This window comes from Haliotis asinina, chromosome 16 (genome assembly GCF_037392515.1).
Source record: "Haliotis asinina isolate JCU_RB_2024 chromosome 16, JCU_Hal_asi_v2, whole genome shotgun sequence".
Lineage (NCBI taxonomy): Eukaryota > Metazoa > Mollusca > Gastropoda > Lepetellida > Haliotidae > Haliotis > Haliotis asinina.
The window spans coordinates 24926875-24943850 of record NC_090295.1 but is presented as its reverse complement, the minus strand read 5'-3'; the positions used below and the strand labels follow the sequence as shown (position 1 = coordinate 24943850).

General features: G+C 44.5%; 1 protein-coding gene across 1 annotated transcript in view; it reads right to left on the bottom strand.

The window, feature by feature from the left end:
* Positions 1–16976, bottom strand: part of LOC137267512 (serine/threonine-protein kinase mTOR-like) — a 72797-nt gene that overhangs the window by 51031 nt on the left and 4790 nt on the right. Inside the window, exons 2-12 of the mRNA XM_067801983.1 lie at positions 15711–15960; positions 14892–15127; positions 10824–10925; positions 10298–10396; positions 10062–10196; positions 9636–9698; positions 9091–9261; positions 8092–8204; positions 1576–1755; positions 1097–1225; positions 673–836 (exon numbers count right to left, since the gene is read on the bottom strand). Of these exons, the coding sequence (XP_067658084.1) occupies positions 673–836; positions 1097–1225; positions 1576–1755; positions 8092–8204; positions 9091–9261; positions 9636–9698; positions 10062–10196; positions 10298–10396; positions 10824–10925; positions 14892–15127; positions 15711–15936 (1618 nt within the window). The 5' untranslated portion in view covers positions 15937–15960. The remainder of the gene's footprint in view (positions 1–672; positions 837–1096; positions 1226–1575; positions 1756–8091; positions 8205–9090; positions 9262–9635; positions 9699–10061; positions 10197–10297; positions 10397–10823; positions 10926–14891; positions 15128–15710; positions 15961–16976) is intronic.

The window sequence follows — 16976 nt, the reverse complement described above, 5'->3', positions numbered from 1 at the left end:
AGCAAAATATTCCAGCAATGTAACAACCGAAGACACCAAGAATAGGCTTCACATATTGTACTCATATGGGGCATTGAACCTAGGTCCTAGGTGTCACAAGAGAATGCTTTAATCACCAGGATACCCCATGTATGATGCAGGCAAACCATAAAACAATCAGGGCAATTTAGGATGCAAACCCTTAAGCAAAGGTGTCAGGGATGAATCCTGACCCATCATCTGAGAACTGACCATGGCTCATGTCAGATATGAAATTAAGTTGCCATGCTTGTTACTGCTTCCCCCAGCGGATCGGTATATAAAGAGTCTTGGCCCAAACACTCAATAGACAACAATGGAAGACACAAGCCATATCTTCTGGGCAAGACAACTCTACTTCAGGGAGGTCAGCAGGGTACTACAATGGTGAGTGGGTTTAATTTAACACTGCTTTCAGCAATATTCCAGAAATACCATATTGAGGTACACCAGAAATGGGCTTCACACATTGTTGGGGGGGAATGTGGGGAATCACACCTGGGCCTTCAGAATGGTGAGCGTATGCTTTAACCACTAGGCTACTGAACTGGCCTGGTACTACAACAACTTGACTCTGCTAACACTACAAATACCTCTACTCAGCTTGACATGTACAACAGTCAACTGACTTATGTTTTCACTGCTATTACATACCTGATGGCGGAAGAGCAGACGATGGACTCTTGGGTGCTCCTGGGTGTTTCAGGGGCCGTCCCATCAGGATTAGAGAGAGATTTTTGAGGAGGCCATCTTGAATGTCTTTCTTGAGCTGTGGGATCTGGGTGGCTAGGTCCCTCAGTGCAGCAGTCAGGGCAGGACTGCAGGAACAGATTGTTACCATAGTTACAAGATGACAATTACACCATTCTCACATGACTTAGACAAGCTTAAAACAGGGACTTTGATGGGTTTATAACTAGGGAGGGAAGCATCAAATCTAGTCAAAAATTGTTATAAGCTATTTCACATTATCATTTTTTTCCAAATCTGAAGAACATCCGCACATATTGGTTCCAACAGACAAGAGTTTAACTCTAGTTACTTAACGGTGACCTTGCTGAGATTTATCTCCCCCTACCTCAAGCCTGTGGCCAGCATGGAGTCAAGTAGTTCTCTGATGTCTCGGGTCATCTGTGGACCCATGGCTTTGGCTAACATGCTGATACAGGTGAACACAGCTGGGTCCACTGCGAAGTTACGATGTTTCCTGACATGTGCAACAACAAATATCACATCTGCTTCTAGAAGGTCTTAGAGCGATAAACATACATTGTACTGTTTAGTTTCTCTCTGAATTTTCAGAACTACAATGGAGTCCAATGACATTGTGCTAAATGTCCAATACCATAACTATTGATAAAAATGGTCTCGAGTGAGGGTTTTTCTCTCAAGAGAATATATTGTACAAACTGAAGGCATGAATTATTTTGTTTTGTGTTGACAGAAATGATGATGTGTCATGACTACATCTCTCATGGTGATATGCATATATGAAATGTGTTCAAACTTTATTGTCAGATATATGACTGCTGGGTAGAGACATATAGATGAACTTACTTGGCAGAGTAGTCTTTAGGAGGGAGTGATGCTCTGATCACTTCCATGATTCGAGGCAGATGTTGACTTATCTCTCCTTGCACTGAAATAGCAAGAAGCCCAACAGCTTGGAAGGCCTGCGTACGGTCTCGCTCACGCTTCAACGTCCCCAGCAGGAAGTTGATTGTGTCATGTAAGTATCTGGAAAACAGACCTAAGGATTAGCTTAAGTTCTCTTAAATATACAGGATCTTGAAAATTTAACTATAAATTGTATTTATATACTTATCCTATCTCATGGTATGCACTTGTCTCTCTTGAGTGGAACGATGTAAACGTTTTTCCCTAGGCCTCTCTTGTCCATTCACCTAAGCACTCCATGCTACCCTCTTTATAAGACAGCTTCCCACATATCATGAAAATCATGCTACATGCCCCACTGTCTAACTATGTGAGCAACTTTGAATCATAACTCTCGTTTTTAGAGTCACTGGATATTTTTATCCTTGGATATCTACACAGCAGAGGGATGGGTGGGAATCCATCACATGAGATACGAAAAAAACGTACGCAAATCATTCCACTCCCAAAGCAAGAGAGAGACATGCATAGTTTGAGATAGGATAAATTTATACAAACCTGTAGAGGTTATGAATTCTTTGAAGAATGTCCTCCTTGGGGTACATATAAGCATTTTTATGTCCATTAAAAATCCCTACGACAGTTGTAACTATTTTGATAATAAAATATTTACAAAACAAAAAACTCGTTTTTGTCTTGTGGGACCACCTTTACAGGGCCCCCCAGGCCCCCTACAGCCAAGAGCAGGTAACTCTGGCCGTCTACCTCGCACCTCACTTTTCATGCTGAACGCATCAGACAGAATGAGGGGAGGCGGGTGGCCGTACCCCAAGGAGGACATTCTTCAAAGAATTCATAACCTCTACAGGTTTGTATAATTCTTTTTCAGAAGAAGTCCTCCTTGGGGTACATATAAGCATTAAACAGACTCCCGAAGAGAAGCAATTGGGAGTGGTATTCTGTCTGACAGCAACAGTCCATTCGATCGAAGTGCAAATCTACAATCACACGGAAATAGAAAAGGCACCGACCTGGTCACCTGACCGCTGATGTCAATCAAGGCGGGGGCGTGACAAAGCTGAGGACCCGCTTGTCAAAGCTTACATGCCCATTGGCTAGAATTTGGGAAATCCCAAATGAGAAACCCCGCCCACCCAAATCAAAGTTTGGAGACCTGGATGTACGGGACACTCGCCAAACTGAACCTTGTCCATACCGCACTAGCAAGCTAAGCAGGGAAATGGAAAGGAAAGTAAGGCACCCAGCCAAAGAGGGCGGGACTAAGAAACCATCACCAAATATCACCGCCGATAAAATGGGAATGGATAGTTACCCAACACCGAGTGCAAACAGATATAGTTATCAAACAAAGCTTAATCAGCTTGAGCAGAACTATTCTGTCTACTGCAGGGAACTGACTGACCGAACCGAGCACACTCTCGTGAGTGTCTGTTCAGTTGGTAATGACGGTTCTGACGTGGCCACTGCTCTCACTGAGTGAGCTGACAACCCCTTTTGGGGGAGATAAGCCTTTATGTATATAGACCTTGCAGCCTGCCCATACAATCCATCGGGATGCCGTCTGTGTATCAGTCGGATAGCCAGCCATTCCGCCACCACAACAGCAAAATAGCTGTTTCTCCGTACGGAGCAAGGCTATTCTCTTAAAATAACTTTAAGAGGTTTCATAACGTCTAATACACGAACCTTACGGTATGTATTATCAGACGACGCAGGCAGCATGCACCCAGTTAGATCGATAGGCGCGGTCATTCGAAGCGAATGATCAAATTTTTTGGGCGGTATGAATCCGGTAAGCGAATGCTAACCCGATCCTTATGGAACATAGTAAGATCCGGGTCTGAAAACATGACGTGTAAGTCGCTAACACGTCTACCAGACGTAACCGCCACTAAAAAGTCGTTTTCCAACTTAACAGTTGTAACGACGGGTTGGCCAAGTCATAAACGAGAGGAGTGGGTAACCATTCCAATACTCGAGACAAATTTCACGACCGGACGCAGTCTGTCCACGCCTGCAAGAAAACGCTGTACCCGGGGGTATTGTCCCAACAAGGCACCCTCAACGGGTATGTGGAAGGCTGAAATAGCCAGGGAGTAGCCTCGAATCGTAGAAGCGGCTAAGCCAGATTCTAAACGAGACGGTAAGAACTCCAATACTTCAACTACAGTCGAAGAAAAGGGATCGAGAATCCCTCTATTTCCACACCAGCGCGCATAACAGGCTCATCTATCCTCACACTGTACATTCGTGGAATCCGTCCACGAAGCCAGAATTGTGTCTGCAACTGATGCAGGAAATCCGCTCTTTTGGAGACGATTCCGGACAGTGGCCAGGCCACCCACTGAATCCTGGGGATTGGGGTGAGGCTGGCCGTCCTGGGATAGTAGGTTCGGTCGCCGCGGTAATAGTACCGGCGGCTACACTAGCGACCTGAGTATTACCGGAAACCAGCGTTGAGACGGCCACAGAGGTGCGAGAAGCACTAGTAGCCGCGCTGGTTGGGTGGCAAGCTCAGACAGAACTTTGGAAATCAGGGGAATTGGCGTAAACACCGACACCACCCTGTCCGTCCAGTCCCGCTGGAAGGCGTTGGCGGCAATCGCTCTCGGATCAGGAATCCGCGAACAAAAACCCCGGAATCTTAGTTCGTCACTCCAGAGGCAAACAGATCCACCTAGAACGACCCAGACAACTGGGAGATAATCCCGAATATCTCCCGATCGAGCAACCACTCGTGGGGAGCCAGAACACGTCGTGAGAGCGCATCCGCACGCACGTTGTCGACCCCTGGGAGATACACAGGCATAACCCGTATGCTGAACTGATCGCACCATAGTAGAAAACTGCCACGCCTCCTGAAGGAGCGACGGAGACACAGTGCCGCCCTGCTTCAGAATGTAAGACATCGCCGTCTGGTTATCCATCTCTAGACAAACCACTCGGCTTCGAACCTGATCCACGAAGCGTTCGAACACCAACGTCACAGCTCTCAACTCTAACACATTGATGTGCAAGGTCGCCTCTTGGTCGGACAATAGTCCCGACATCGCGAGGTCGCCCAGGACGCATCCCCCCCCCAACCCTGTGAGGGAGGCATCCGTCTGAACTGTGAGCGACGGTACCGGGGTCATCAGAGGTAAACCTTTGAATAGATTCCCGGTATCTGTCCACCTGTCCATCTGAACTGGTACTAGCATGAGTTTGGTGAACACCCTTGGCGCCGTGGAGATGCCGAAGGAGAGCACACGAAACTGATAACAAACCCCGTCTAAGGAAAACCGAAGGTATTTCCTGAACTCGGGATGCATCGGTACATGGAGGTATGCGTCTTTGAGGTCGATTGACGTAAGCCAATCCCCTGCCTCTACAGACGAGATCACTAACCTCAGGGTCTCCATCTTGAAAGACGGCACCTCTATCAAGTTGTTCAAACCCTTGAGATTTAGAATGAGTCTGAACCCTCCTTTCTGTTTGGTTACCAGGAAAAAAGTGGAGTAAAACCCCATAGTCTCCTGTCCTGATGGAACCATCTCTATAGTTGCCTTGTCCAGTAAAGACTGAATTTCGGCACGGAGAATTGCCACCTTTTCCGGCGACTTCGGCACCGGAGTGCAGCGAATCCCGGCAAAAGGAGTAAGCTCTCGCTTCCACTGTGGCGTGTGGCCATCCCTGAGTAATAACGGGAGGCGACCACCCACAGGAATTTCAGGTAGAAGGCAAAGTGTCCCGGCCGACGGCAGAGATTGCCGCTTGCAACGGGACAACTGAGGGCTCCGGAGGTACTCCCTTTACCCCTGCCCTTGCTCTTCCGTGCCTGTAGTGGAGCAGTCCACTTCGGCGCATCCTTAGACTGAGTCGCAGGATAGCTTGAGCTGAGGACCGAAGGCCGCGAGCGAGAGGTGGAGGGTTGTTCAAGAAAAGACTTAAGAGTCCTTGAATTGACTAACGGCCTCCGCAGCCTCACTAACTCCCGTCAAAGCCCCCGGGAACTGGGTCAAGCCCAGTCGGAAAGGCAGAGACAGCAGTGCCTGCTGTGTAGCCGGTGAATACCTGGCGACAGCCATAACCTACGAAGGCCAATCACAGCATACATCATCTGACTCGTGAACGCATTGAGTCGTGCGTCAAATGTGAATGCACCTCCGTAAGTTGCCGCTCTAACGTGGACGAGGAAAAATCCTCGTCCCCGTCCTCCTGCGACACCACCTGCCTCTGCAAGACAGAGAGGTAGGCTGAGTGCACCGCAACCTTAAGTTGCTGCACGGCGTTCCGATATTGCTCCTCAAAGGAGCGGAAACCGAGCGCAACACCTGGTTCGATGAGGTACAAAGCGGCAAGCGGCGACCCTGACAAGCCGACGCCTGGCAGTGGCCAGACGACCCCCCAAGCGCGATCGAGGCGTACACGCACTCGTCGACAGCGGGAGGGTCAAATAGCGCATCGTCCCCCATCAAGCTCCGGGAGATCGAACCGCGAACGGCTACCCTACAGGAGCAGATTAATTACCTAACTGAGGAGTGAAGGTAAAATAGGCAATTGAGCCTCAGCCACCCTACACGGAGCAAACGCTTCCCCAAGAAGACGAAACTCTGCGGGATCGGGGGCGTCCGCAGGGACGACCACCTGCGGCACAGCCCCTTGATCTCGGCTACCCTGCACGGAGTAAACACTTCCCAGGAAGACGAAACTCCGTGGAATCGGGTCAGTGCTACCGCGATCCATTCGCGTACCTGCCCCGGGGACGAACGGAGCGGAAAGCTCCGAATCGGCCTCCGTCGGTTCGCCGAAAATAGAAGGCGTCGAGACCTCGTGAGATCGACCGCCGAAGTAGGGAAACCGATGCACTGAGCGGAACCGATGCAGGCGGCAAAGCCGGTGCTCGAACCGCCAGTTTGGTTGCCGGTAACCCCGACGCACAAGGGACCCGTCAACAAGGACAACAGACCCAGAAGAGCCGAGTTGTCGGAGTCGGCCTACCTCTGGTTCACTGAAAAACCAGGGTGCCGAGACCCCGTGGTGTCGACTGCCGAAGCAGGAACACCCGATGCACTGAGCGGAACCGAGGCAGGCGGCAAAGCCGGTGCTCGAGAACCACCAGCTAGGTTGCCGGTAACCCTGACGCACAAGGGACCCGTCAACAAGGACAACAGACCCAGAAGAGCCGAGATGTCCGAGTCGGCCTACCCCTGGCGGGTGGCAAAGCCGGTGCTCGAGAACCACCAGTTAGGTTGCCGGTGACCAACGGTACGAGACCCGATGGACCGGCGCCTGCAAGCAGAATTGCACCGGAGCCGGTGCTCGGTGCAAAACCCCTAGAGCCAGCTGGGAAAACGACACCAGAGCCGTAGCTTGGATCTGAGATTCCCACAGGGACAGCACCCGTGCCTGAGCCTAGACCCAAGACTTGGGTGCACCCCGAAACTGTAACAATCAGAACCAACTAATGGTAACTGATGTACAGAAAACATACGCAATTGAACACACAATATGCAAAATATAAACGCACGGGCGATAATAAATTGCCAAAATACATTAACCCAGCTAAACAAGAAAGTATAAGCGGATAAATGCAATAACAAGTGTGCACACACAAGTGCGTAATGCAATGAAAAAGACGAAAAGTCTTAAAAACCAACATCCCCATTTTGACTGAAACAAGAACAAATGGGTTAAGACATCTTAGCATGTAAAACATACTAATAAGAAACACGTAGGAATAAGTGAGACGCAAGCGAAACACTTCCCGCACTAAAAAGAAGCCATAAAGACCGCCATCTTGCCTGCCACATGACAGGAAGATAGGACCCGACCGGCAAAGTTACAACAATATATGAATGAAAATTTCAGCCAAGAAATTCCAACTAACGCCCGTGCGAAAGAAAAGGAACCATACATACAGTAGCTGACTCTTTCTCACTCATAATTCCGTAGGCAGATAGCACAAAAACTATCTAAATGGAGCACACACGTCTTTCTAGTCGAACGACAGCATGAAAAGTGAGGTGCGAGGTAGACGGCCAGAGTTACCTGCTCTTGGCTGTAGGGGGCCTGGGGGGCCCTGTAAAGGTGGTCCCACAAGACAAAAACGAGTTTTTTGTTTTGTAAATATTTTATTATCAAAATAGTTACAACTGTCGTAGGGATTTTTAATGGACATAAAAATGCTTATATGTACCCCAAGGAGGACTTTTTCTGAAAAAGAATTAAAAATTAAAACACGCTGTTACATGTCAAACTTAATTCCTTCTTACTAATATTTCATTATTGCCTGACCGTGTGTATGAAATAATCATACATTTCTTGGTTCTCACTTGTATGATGCAAGTTGATATAGTTTCATGTGTTTGCTGAGCAGGTTTATATTCTATGTATGTACGTCCTTGCCATCAGCAGGCTGCAGTTTTAGATAGTGCCTTAAACACTTCTACTCACGTTTTGGAGAAGAACTGTGAGTTGAATGCTGCCAGTCGTGGCAGGACCATGAGTAGGGACTGCTGTACATAGACACTGCGACTCGTACGGTGCTTCAAAATCAGGTGACATACCTGCAGTGAAAAATGGTAACATTGTCACTGTCCATGGATACCATGAGTTTTCCATCCAGGACACACAGTTGAAGAAAACACCTCCCACAAAATTGCTTTATCTCAACCAAGGGATATCTAATAGGTAGGAGAGATTGCTTTATAACACCCAAGTGATATCTCACAGGGAGCAGAGACTGACTTAGCTCACCCAGGTGAGTTCTCCCATGGAAGAGAGATTGCTTAATCTCAACAAAGTGATATCTCCCAGGCATCAGAGATTGTTTTATCTCAACCAAGTGATATCTCCCAGTGAGGAGAGATTACTTTAACTCAGTCAAGTGATATCTCCGTGGGAGTTTCCACTAGTATACTGTCCATTTATTTGTTTGTTTAATGCTGCACTCAGCAATAAACAGTGGTGGTCCAGTACGGACCAGTGATACAGATAATTGGGACACAATGACATGTTCCAACCAAGTCTGCAAGCCTGACCACCTCTTAAGACAACCTGATCCCTTCTTAAGACAACCTGATCGCCTCTTAAGACAACCTGATCGCCTCCTGATCACCTCTTAAGACAACCTGATCACCTCTTAAGACAACCTGATCGCCTCTTAAGACAACCTGATCACCTCTTAAGACAACCTGATCGCCTCTTAAGACAACCTGATCGCCTCTTAAGACAACCTGATCCCTTCTTAAGACAACCATGAGTTGCGAAGACCAGTTCTAACCTAGGTCTTCATGGAAACCTCAATAATTTATTGAACTCTGATACACCAAAGCTGACAACAGCAACCACAGAGTATCCAAGCTAGTGAGAACAAAGTTGTACAGACACAAAAACTTGTAGGACAAAGACTCAAAAACACAACAAAATTAAGGAATGATGGAGTATACTCACATTGTCAAAGTTGGCTGACATCAACTCTTTACATGTATGACTCTCGAAGAATGTCGGCTTCTGCTGTGCTGGACGGCCTCCAAGGCCAAATATCATCAGAGGCGACATCTTCTGCTGCAGCTGCTGCAGAGCGGAGATGCTGCCCTGGGGTTTTGATTTGGACGACAACTCCTTGTCACAGATAGTAATAAGCAAAGTAAGTCCACAAAGTACATACCAATAGAATGAATGCTTGCTACAACAGCTCCATAATTAACACTGTACAAATAAATGCATGGTTTGATGGAATAATCAAAACAATTTCCGCAAACTATTTCTGCAAAACCAAATACCAGAACAAAGTTCAGTGAGCAAGCATGGTTTAATCCTTTTAGCAATATTATCATACTGCAACCATTTCCGGAACTGAATGCAGGACGTAAGAAGGACACATTAATACTCTGACCACTGATCTAGCATTTAATATATAACCTTTAACTAACACCCTTGTGGATTTTCACACTGACAAATTAGTTCTACCAGTCGCAATGGCACAGGTGTTCTACCTTCACAGTCTTGTCATGGAGGTTCTGCTGAGCTGTGATTTCCTCCATTTCCATTCTCTGTCTCTGGAAAGTTACATGAGTAACAGTACAATCAAATAATAAATAACTTTTCCAGTGAACAGTATATCCTGTGGGTACAAAAATATGGGCATATAGGAACCTCTGTGTGATATTGGCAGAGTTGACCCTGACTTGTGTTTTCATATATAATGTCCAGAAGCTGAATCAGTTCCAAATCCATCCCTTCTTGATTCAGTTGTCAACTTGAACTCAATTTCTTCAACAGTGAGGACATTAATACTGATGACTGTCATTTTTATCATGATTCAATCAATTGAATTTAAAGTGCAATAATATCAATATTTCAAACACAGGAGTATATGACAAGACAAACACAACATATCAAAGATTTTCATGGAGAAGTACCTCTCCCTCTACATTGCTGCATCTCAGAAGTTCATTGATAATGAGCAGCGAGCCGTGTGTCCAGTCTTCTCGTGTCATCTTCTTCTCTCGCATCTGGCTCTCGTCAAACGGCTTCTGAGTCTCATCAAAACATTGCTGAAACAGAGCAGGTTGATGTGGTCAGACATATGCTATCCTCTGTTGGCATATATCTCAAAGTATCAGATTATATAAATTCTGAAGAAGGGAAAACCTACCCTGTACCACTGCGACCTTTGAGAGTCCTTGGTCTCCCTCTGAGAGGTCACAGTCAAGGCTGCTCTTAGTGCTGCCACAGCACCTTCTCTTATAGATGGCTACAAAATTAGAGATGGTGACCACAGTATTAATACAAGCAGAATTATATATGAAAAAAGGTGAAAATATTTTACAAATAAGCATATTATCTTTCATCAGCATTAACATAAAATGTCTTGGCATACGTTTAAAAACAATTTATCAATTGATACCTCATTGAATGACAAGAATGGTAAAAATTGTTACACCATAAGCAGAAAACTGGCATAAAAAATTTGAGTTTCATGATGTGACTTATATAAATGACTTTTCTTATCTGTTTTCTCACAACTTACATGACCATATAAATCATATCTTTTTGAAAGTTAATGTTATTTATTAACTGTCACCAATATTATGTGACATATATGTAAATTAATCGCATGTCATCTTAATGAAATGTAAACATGAGGACCCAGTTGTTGGTGTAGAGAATTCTCTGCATACCTTCACATCTCTGATAGCGTTGAAAACTGAGTCAAAGAACTGTTGAACTTGTTGGAAGAAAAATGTGGGTGTGTTGTCAGCAAGCTCTTTCAGCACAAGAACCTGAAACATAAGTTGAAAAGCCTGGTTCCAGCGTGATATGGAAGTCATCACCACAGAAACTGATAACCAGTAATTCAAATGTAAGAAACCACTGATACGAGCATTCAGTTGTCTGAATGGCCAGTTTTTCTCTTGTAAAACACATGCGTTTTTGTTGGATAGCAAGTGGAGACATAATGTTACTGTCATTTGCTTGTCACATCATATTTGGTCCTGTTCACATTTTGGTCCTGTTACATAATACATCAAAGGGCAGATGTGATATTGGCATTTTGCAACACATGTAACTTTCTGAATAAAATTGATATTTTACACTTATCCTGACTCATGCTTATTTGCATATCTCCTCTCTCTATGAGACAACAGTGGAACACTTAAAATGCCTGGAAGTTCCCTTCTTTTGAAGCGAACGTACAATCAGACTCACCCACTGGAAGCCTCCCCGTTTCCCACCATATCGGTCACATGACCGGCCCTGTTTGTCACTCTCTCAGTAATTCCATCAGCCAGACACAAGAATTGTAGAGAAATCCACCGTGTCTGAGTGGGGTTTGAAGTCTTGAGTCAGGCTAAGTATAAAATACCAATTTTATTCAGAAAATTACATCTGTTTCCTTATCCTGACTCATGCTCATTTGCTTACAGAATCCAATGGAATCAGTAGTGGGTGAGACCATGATGGATTCTATTGGCTGCATCCAGTACTTCCAAGTCTTTGGGTACTGTAATGGCGGTAATTCAGTACTGTTCTTCCAATATCCATGAAACGGGGAGAATCACGTTCAGTCAAACTTGTCTTCCTTGAAGCATTCACTGACTGGAATGTGATGATATATAGATCAGCTAGTGTCCTTCTAGTGTGTTATGCAACTGTATGTCAAGATTCTTATCAAGACACATTGCGATTCTTCACATGTACAAGTATCTTCAGTATCTATCATAATCATGCTGGGTCATGCTAGCTTGTTTGATAAGGACTCTCAACCATTTTACTCTGCAGAGCATCTTGGTTTCAAGTCACTTGACACAGAGTGAGATTTTAGATATACTAGTTTCTTCCCCCAACTAGCTATCTATTGGAACTCTTTCTTCATGATGTCCTCATCATAGTTTTGTGACCCTCCTTCATGTACAAGTATATACTTTACAAGTACAGATCACTCTTGATAAGAAGAGGTGAGTGAAACTCAGCGGCATTGTGGAACCGTTAGTTGTTGTGGTACAACAAGTGGCCCAAACTGGTGAATGCCAGCAACATCCTCAGTGGTGATATCTCGTAGGTAGTGGTTGGCAAACACTGTGGATGACCTCCAAAAGCAGCTCTCCATTATCCTTGTAAGTGGGCTATTTCCATGTAGAGCAGGTGTTGTTACCAAGGCTCTTACTTCATGTGGATTATAAGGTTCAAGACCTACTGCTTTGTAGGCCCTCAATATAACGGCTCTCATCCATACTGAGATAGTGATGTGGGATACTCCCGTAGGTGACATAAGAAGTCCGCTACTTGAGGATGTGTGGATTTCGTTGCAGTGATGGCCTTCTGCTTGGTGTATGTCTCAACTCCCATCCATTTATTGTCGTGTAAGGAGCGAGTAGATCTTAGAGCTATGTTGACTGCCCTCGCAGCTCTACTGGAACATCCTTAAAGTTTCAAGCTGACATTGATACGATCCATACGTGTGGTTTGAATGATGTCCGAATGCTTGTTTGGTGTGCAGATGGACAAGTAGGTTCTTCGATTCTGGGAGTCTCAGTGACGGTTGCCCTAGTTCCTCGATGAGTACTGGAAACCATTCTCTCCTTGGCCAATAGGTGTGATGAAAGTCAGTTGCAACATCGACGTCTATTTCATCTTACCGATGACCTTTGGTAGTATGACCGGAGGCGGGAATGTATAAGCCTTCATTTGTTCCAATGAGATAATGAGATCGATTGTTGCCCATGAAAACAGATCCGGTACTTGAAGTACGAATGTTGGTATCTGCTGAATCTGATGGCAAATAGGTCTATTCGCGGTAATCCGAACGTCTGAATGATGAGTCGAAACGCCTCCTGATGTATCCTCTCTGTTGGAGATTGTTGTAGAGGATGTGATATAGCACCTGCCATGATGGTGCATTCACCTGGGATGTGGCTTGCCTTTATGTAGAGATTCAAGTCATCGACGATGTCGAACAACTGAAGAGTTGTATCAGCATGTGAGATCATGCTGATCCTTGCTTGTTTATGTAGAATGCAACTGTGGAGTTGTCTGTGTGGACCATCAGTAGTTTATTCCTCACTACTGTCGACCAGTGTTGTACCGCGTTGATTACAATCTTCATCTCCAGGTGGTTTATAATTAGAGTGCAACATTGCCTGCAGAATTTCCTGCTGCAACCTTGTTGTCCAGGTGGACACCCCAACCTTGAAGTGGCACATCTACGTAGGGATGACTTTTGGAGTTCAGCTCTGTCAAAGTCTCTGTGCAAAGTTGTAATGATTCTTCTTGACCGGAATGTAGAATTTGTGTCAGATTCAAGCCTGACTTCATCAATAATCTTCTGGTACTGCCATGCCGAAGATGTTGGTACCGGAATCACTTTGTCCTCAGATCATCAGCAGTGTAAGTTGTGAGCGAGTTGTCCTCCATGTGAAGCCTGTTTATAGTTGACTCGCTGTTGCGGCAAAAAACTGCTATCTGTTGCTGTAAGCCTCTAGTTAAAGAACATTGAATCTGCTGTTCGAAGACCTCTTGTCTCTCGAAGACAATCGAATGTTGCTGTAGACTGCTATCTCGGTTCTAAATAATGTCTTTCCAACGACTGGTTTTTGACATCTGTAGACGACTTCCTGACACCTAAACACTAGCTGCATTCTGAACAGGGCGTTGTCCTTTGAAGACCAATCGGATTCCAGATGTGACGTCACCGGTGTTGCAGCCAAGTGATCATCGTGAAATCTTGTGCAGTCAGTGATTCGGTCACTAGTATTCAGACCTGTATCAGAGATACACAAGTGAGCATGTGTATAGATGACTGAGTAGAAGCGCATGAAACCTTCTGTCGCTTAATACTGACGTAGGTAGACTGTCCTAATGGTCATTGTGTTGGTGTTCTTCAACTGAAGACTATACACTTATTATCTTATACAGATGTTGCCAAGCAATTCTCACACTTCCCCATGTTGGTATAAGTTGACAGTAATAATCTAGTAACAATAAAGCGTCAAAATAATGTTGAATTCCTCGCTGCCAGTGCATGACAACATGATGTTAGTGCCAGATACTTGGAGATGAATTGTTGATCCTCCTTTGAAGTAAGTAGAGTAGATAAATCATCTTATCCTCTTCGAAGCTGGAAACTTCTGGCAACTTCTCAAGCCGTAGTGTCCTAACGAAGCATGTGGGGAACCCTTCCAACTGAAATGCTGAAGGTGCTTGAGTGCAGTCGTTGAGTTGGTTGTAGAGTAAATCGCCAAGCGTTGAAGGATGGGACATGTTGATGCTGATTCTTCGTCACAGTATGACAAGTTGTTTAGTACTGTACATATCAGCGGATATGTATGGAGTAGACTCTCTGAAGGTTGCAGCGTCATTGTAGATAGAGAAGATGAAGGTCTAGTCGATGCTGCATGTTGCGCTGATTCCCTGAAGCTCTGTACCTCAGGCAGTGGGAGTCGAGATTTGTCGTAGATCTCTCGTTCGTTGGGAGGGATGAGATCATTGGTCTGTTGTTTCAGCGATGATCTAGTAGTATCTAGTAGTTGAAGACTAGTCCGTCATCGTATCCTGATTGTGTTCATCAATGCCCCTGCCGTTGATAACTGGACTGTCTGGTCCAAACTCGATTATTTCCAAACATCTGCCATTGTGACTAACAGTTCATATCATCAAGATTACAATTCATAGTCTTCAAATTTACATCTAATCAACAAAAAATCAACCACATTTATTCATTCTGAACACACAGTCCAGTATCCACCTACCGCAGCTTGTCTCCTCCCTTCAATCCTGTCTCCAGTGAGCCATTCCAGTGCTCGCTTCACCTCGAACTCCACATACTCTGCAGCATATGTGCCTGATGCAAGAGCCAGGATCCCTACAGCCTTTGCCGCCATTTCCATCACCACCACATCATTTGATGGGAGCAGATTGCGCAGATAGCTTGCAAACCTACTCATTCTTGTTGATGTATTGCCCACATCAACACCAATCAAACTCACTGAAACAAATAACGCTGACAATGAGAATTATTACACTGTCTGAATTATTAGATAAATATCATGTGTTGCCAAATTCTACGTGTTATTAAAATTACAAAAAGGTAAAAATACCATCATTTACTAGACCATAGATCTTGCACGATTTAAAAGTGTTTTATAACTTAACAAGTCGGATAGAGTGACATATCTAAAAACATGACCCCTTGACAATTCACTAGCCACTCGGACCAGTAACTGCGGAGATTTACTGGCCTGACTGGATTTTTACTTGTCACGGGCTAGCGGACTAGTCATTTTCTATTTAGCACACTGGTTACCAATATACATTCTAACCATGCATATTTTAGTTATTGTAGATATTAATCAAACATACTTAAAGATAATCTTGACTTGATATTGACACCCTTAAATTGAACCATTGAATCTCTATTGACAATCTCGACTCATTGCAAGTGCTTTTGTCAGGATACTTTTCCCCAACTGATATTCAATTATTTAAGCAGTTGCAACCTTTAATTTCCCAAATTTGACATACAGAAATCACAGACGTTGTATCCATCACACATCCTGTTGATCACGAACCTATAGCTAAGATTCCACCCTTCCTGTCATTCAGGTCTGTGCTAGACACCATCTCAAAGATGTGATGGTTGAACTCATCCATGAAGGTGGTGTGTTCCTCCACCGGCATTTCACGTAGCTCAGTGCTAACAAAATGGTGGAGGTCATTGGCTGTCTTGATGCGGACCTCTTCATTTCGATTCTTCAAGCCAGATATGAACTGGCGCATGACAATTCCAGTTGACATGGTTGAAGCAATGTTCAGATTTTCCTGCAAATAATAGAGGACCCATATACCATGATACATATGATTATAAAGATTGACTTGTTTGTTTGGATATGTGACAGTGAAGCTTGTCTTATTGGGCAAAAATATGATAAAAACACAATCAAATGATTTGACAGCGAAACAAATTATACTTTTTATTCAGGCACCAAATTTTAACTGTAATACAGCAATACTATGATCAAACATGTAATTTCTTAATTTTAAGCAAAATTGATATTTTATACTGACTCATGCTTATTATGCTTGTCTCCTGTTGCTCGAATGATAGTGGAACACTTGAATCCTTTATAGTTTACTTGAAGAGCTCGCTCACACACGAGTTGCCTCCCTTGAATCCTGTCCCGCCAGTCACATGACTTATCATGCTTGTCACTCTCTCCTGAATAAGCTTGAGCAAATAGGTTTGCTGTGAAACCGAAGTGCCTTCTGTGGGGAGGTTGGGAAGGCTTGACATCATGAATCAAGATAAGTATAAAATATCAGTTCTACTTAAAGAATTACATATTTTTCCTTATCCTGACGCTTGCTTATTCTGCTTCGAGAATCTGGCGGAAACGGTAGTGGGTCAGGCCACTCCATGGATTCATCAGCTGTCCTTAGATACGTCCCATATCCCACCAATGGGAAATGTGTAATGGCACTTCCTGGATCCTGTTCTTCCAACTTTCACTGTCAACTCAGGGGGACTACATCTTGTCATCCTCTATAAGAATAGTGAATCTCGTAGATTCATTTTTTCCTCATCCTCATCATGACAGTTGTACTGATAGCTGAAGTGTATGTAGATATGTAGATAGTGTCTAACCTTTCAATCGCCTCATACATCTATGATGACATATATATTTCGCCACTTCAGGATGAGTCACTTTCATTGCCGTGAAGTCTTTCCACACTGCATACTGTTCAAATCTCTGCCATTTCAAGGCGTACAAGTTGCAAGTTGATCTGCACAGAGCTAGAGTTACTTTAACCGCTCTGGCAGAGTATCCTCTTTTCTT